Here is a 3,831-nt window from a genome sequence, read left to right as displayed (position 1 = left end):
CGTCTCGTTCTCTTCTTCCTCCTCTCCGAGCGACCCGGCACTGGCAGCTGCTTATATCACACGCGCAGCTCCTCCATCGCACTGACAGCCTCCCTGCAAGCAAGATGCGAGAATCAAAGGCATCAAAAAGGATGCCTAATCATTCAGGGCAGTGAGTGTGTGAGTGACCAGCATTGCTACCTCAGAGCTTTGGTGATCTCGTCACTCTTAGGGTCCAGTTCCTGTGCTTTCAGGAACGCGTCGGCTGCTCCTTTGTAATCCTGCGCATGGGCGAAATATCGCAAGAGGTGTATCGAATCAGATTGCTGAGGGGGAACTGGACAGAGAGTGGCTAGCTATACATACCTTCATGAAACTGAGAGCTTTGCCCTCACGGTACCATGCCTTGGACCAATGGGGCCGCATCATTATGCATTGCCGTGCATCTTCCAAAGCTCTGTCCCCTTCTCGCATCCGCAGCCAGCAGAGGCTCCGGTTAGCAAACATGGTGGCATCAAGTGGGTCTATATCCATTACCTGCATTTACGACCAGAGAGCTCAGCTTCAGGTGTCTGTTGGTGCAGTAGTAAATTAATCTAACAGGCTCTGTCAAGCACATCATTGCCTTTTCTTTAGTTTAACATCTGATCTGATGTACTCCCTCCGTTCGGAATTACTCGTCCAAGAAATGAATGTATCTAGATGTATTTTAGTTGTAGATACGTTCATTTTTATCCGTTTTTATGACAAGTAATTCCGGACGGAGGGAGTAACAAAAGTGGTTGTGGGCTTCCCAGATAAAATCATGAATGATCTATCCTAGGAAATGCATTGTAATCACCCAACTATCACCCCACATAAGCCGACCATAATTCTATGTTGGAAATTCCAAAACAAAGAACCAACCAGTTCAATGAACCATCATTCAGAGAATTAAGTAGTAAGACTATAATAAAAACTACTCCCTCCGTCCCATAATGTAAGACGTTTTTTGGCACTAGTGTAGTGCCAAAAAACATCTTACATTATGGGACGGAGGGAGTACAAGCCCGTCTTCACCCCCAAATCTGACGTCTTAAAACATGTATTAAATCATTAAATGGTTCATGCATTTACCAGGCCATAGAAGTACATCGCTGTAATATAGTCTTCCTTTCCAAATGCTTCCTTTCCTCGTGACTTCAAATCAGCTATCCGTTGTTCCACAGAAGATGCGTCCTGGACCAGTACCATGGTCAGTTACATGCATACATAGTGAATGGCAGGTTCCAACAGCACGCCAAGTATTACAGTTGGAAAATTAAGTTAAAGTTCTTGGTCAGTAATCCTTCAATAATAGGCATACACACTGTTTCCTCAGTTAGCTTTGCAAACTTGGTCAAACAAAATGCCAACTAAATTTGAATACATATATCTATTTATGTATTAGCGTCCGCCATCCTAAGATTGAACTCCCACTGTTCACTATTATAAGTTGTTCTAACTTTTTTTATGATTTGGATGTATACAGAATCATTTTAGTGTGTTGGTTCACTCATTTCAGTCCGTATGTAGTAATATCTAAAGAGTGCCTATACAACTGGGTTTAGTAACTTCCCTATGATGATACTGTACTTCCTTTTACCAGTTCTTAAATTTCTCAAGAAAATGCAGGCTTGCAGGCAGGCTACCGTTGCCCCGTTTTATCATGTTTAGTTGCATTTTTCTTCTATGGATATCAAAGTGGAAACAACTGAAGGTCCAGTGATACATCAAAAAATGGGTCGGTCCATGCATGTTCAAAGGTCATGAGTATGCATACAGCCTGGTGATCTTTTCACTCTGTAAAGGAGAATACAGCGTATGGAAGTACTGTGTTCGAAATAGAAGATATCAACCAATCATGCAGCTTCAGGACTACAGGTTATGGCAGAATGAAGTAATTGATAAATCATCTACACACCTGATGCTTGATACGTGGTGATCTTGCAGTATTCATTATCCCATTAACGCTCCAAACTGGCTGAGATGGAATGGGTTTTGTCTTAGGAAACAGAATTTCAACAAGCTCACGTTGACCACGAGCTGCTGCTAGCTCAATTGGAACTGCGCCATGCTATATCATAGAACAGAACATAATATGTTATATGATCCAGGATGAAAAGATAAAGCGGTCAACATCATCAAATTACTATTTTTAACTGAAAATTCTGTAAGAAAACGAGATATTCTTGAATTCATCCCAGTGGCAGTAAGAATCCTAGATACTGCTAAATGAAATTCATTTGAGAGCATAAAATAAAAATTAGTAAACAGAGAGACAAGGGCAGAGCTACAGTTACCTGGTTAGGGATGTTAGCGTCGGCTCCAGCCTCTAGTGAAATCATGACAAAGTCCATTAAGCCATCATCAACTGCCTCCGTTAAAGGAGTTGGTCCAGAGTAACCATGAACATTCACATCAGCGCCAGCCTATTAATGAATAGGAGTAAAAAAAAACCTTCAGTGATAGGAAAAACCAAGCTACTCGGTCATGAAACACCCGACAAGGAAAAAACAAGGTACTCAACAAAATCAGGACACATTTAAACATAAAAAACATATGAAAATACATGAAGTCTGTAAGTTATTGGAACCTCAATCAGTAGCTTCATGCATTTCAAGGCCTTTCCACAGACGGCCATCATGAGTGGTGAAAAGACGTGATTAGCCACTCTGTTGGGCTGAAAAGATAAATAGCCATAGTTTTGAAAAGAGTTAACTAGATCACATAAAGATTATTTTTAAATGAGCCCATCAAATATTTGATACACCCCCCCAAGAATAAATCATTATATCACCAAACGAAACGCAGTTAATCGTGTTTGCCTTTCCAATTCATAATATTGCATTCAATTATCTGATAGTGGAATAGACAACTTACATTAGCACCATGCTCCAGCAGAACCTTCACAACCTCAACATGGTCCTTTGCAACCGCCAAGTGTAATGGTGTGCCCCGATGATCCATAGGATCCACATGAACCCCTTTCAACAGCAATAGCCTCACAGCCTCGCAGTGTCCTGGAGGCACAACAAACATGGTGCAAATCCAAATAGATCAGAACCAGAGCCTCTGCAGAAGAGTAGCTCCTTGTATGTAGGCAATGTCAATCCTTTGATTTCAGGGACTCAAAGTGAACTCAAGAATGAGAAAGACCACCTTCCTCTGCTGCATTGTGCAATGACACAGAGCCCCTGTCATCGGCCGTGGATGGGTCTGCGCCGCGGTCGAGAAGGTACCTCATAACCTCGACATTTCCCCCAAATGCGGCGTAGAACATCGATGTCACATCTACAAGGGTAACACAACATCTCGGTACTAACAGAAACAAATTTTCCTGCTATGGACGCATAAGATTCCAACTAGGTGCGCATACCTGTTTTCGTGGCGGAATCGACATCAAGCCCTGATTCCTCCACCAGGAACTTGCAGCTGTCCAGGCACCCCTTGGCCGCAGCGAAATGAAGTGCGGTTTGCCCTTTATCGTCCTTGGCTCGCCGGAGATCCACCTTCTTGGCCATTCCTGGGAAGGGGAGACAGCAGGAGCAACTCAAGTCAGACAGCACAATCATTCTAGACCGGTGTAGCTAGCGCATTCCCCTAATGATTTCGTGAAGTGATTGCACACGGCCTCAAATCTAGGGTTTCTTCCTTGAAAATATTTTTGGGGGTTTACCGCCTCAATGAACAAATCGAAGTTTCCTCACGAAACTAGCAACCACCCCACCCAAAATTAGGAAGAAAAGTACTAGTAGATTTGCATCCACCCCGCCTCGAATTCGTCCGTACAGAAAAAGCACCACTTGAGCGTTCGAAACAAAGAAGACGAAT

General features: G+C 42.9%; 1 protein-coding gene across 1 annotated transcript; it reads right to left on the bottom strand.

The window, feature by feature from the left end:
* On the bottom strand, positions 1 to 3,537 carry LOC119344018 (serine/threonine-protein phosphatase 6 regulatory ankyrin repeat subunit A-like). The gene is made up of 10 exons (XM_037614675.1): positions 3,377 to 3,537; positions 3,160 to 3,291; positions 2,881 to 3,020; positions 2,594 to 2,680; positions 2,301 to 2,429; positions 1,922 to 2,074; positions 1,096 to 1,197; positions 346 to 516; positions 181 to 260; positions 1 to 93 (listed from the first exon to the last, which is right to left on the bottom strand). Exons 1-10 carry the CDS (start codon positions 3,519 to 3,521, stop codon positions 57 to 59), a joined length of 1,176 nt encoding a protein of 391 aa, XP_037470572.1. The 5' UTR covers positions 3,522 to 3,537; the 3' UTR covers positions 1 to 56.
* Positions 3,538 to 3,831: the final 294 nt, after the last annotated feature.

The sequence above is a fragment of the Triticum dicoccoides genome, unplaced genomic scaffold (genome assembly GCF_002162155.2).
Source record: "Triticum dicoccoides isolate Atlit2015 ecotype Zavitan unplaced genomic scaffold, WEW_v2.0 scaffold150829, whole genome shotgun sequence".
Lineage (NCBI taxonomy): Eukaryota > Viridiplantae > Streptophyta > Magnoliopsida > Poales > Poaceae > Triticum > Triticum dicoccoides.
Note: the sequence above shows the minus strand (reverse complement) of the source record. Positions and strands in the feature narration are given on the sequence as shown.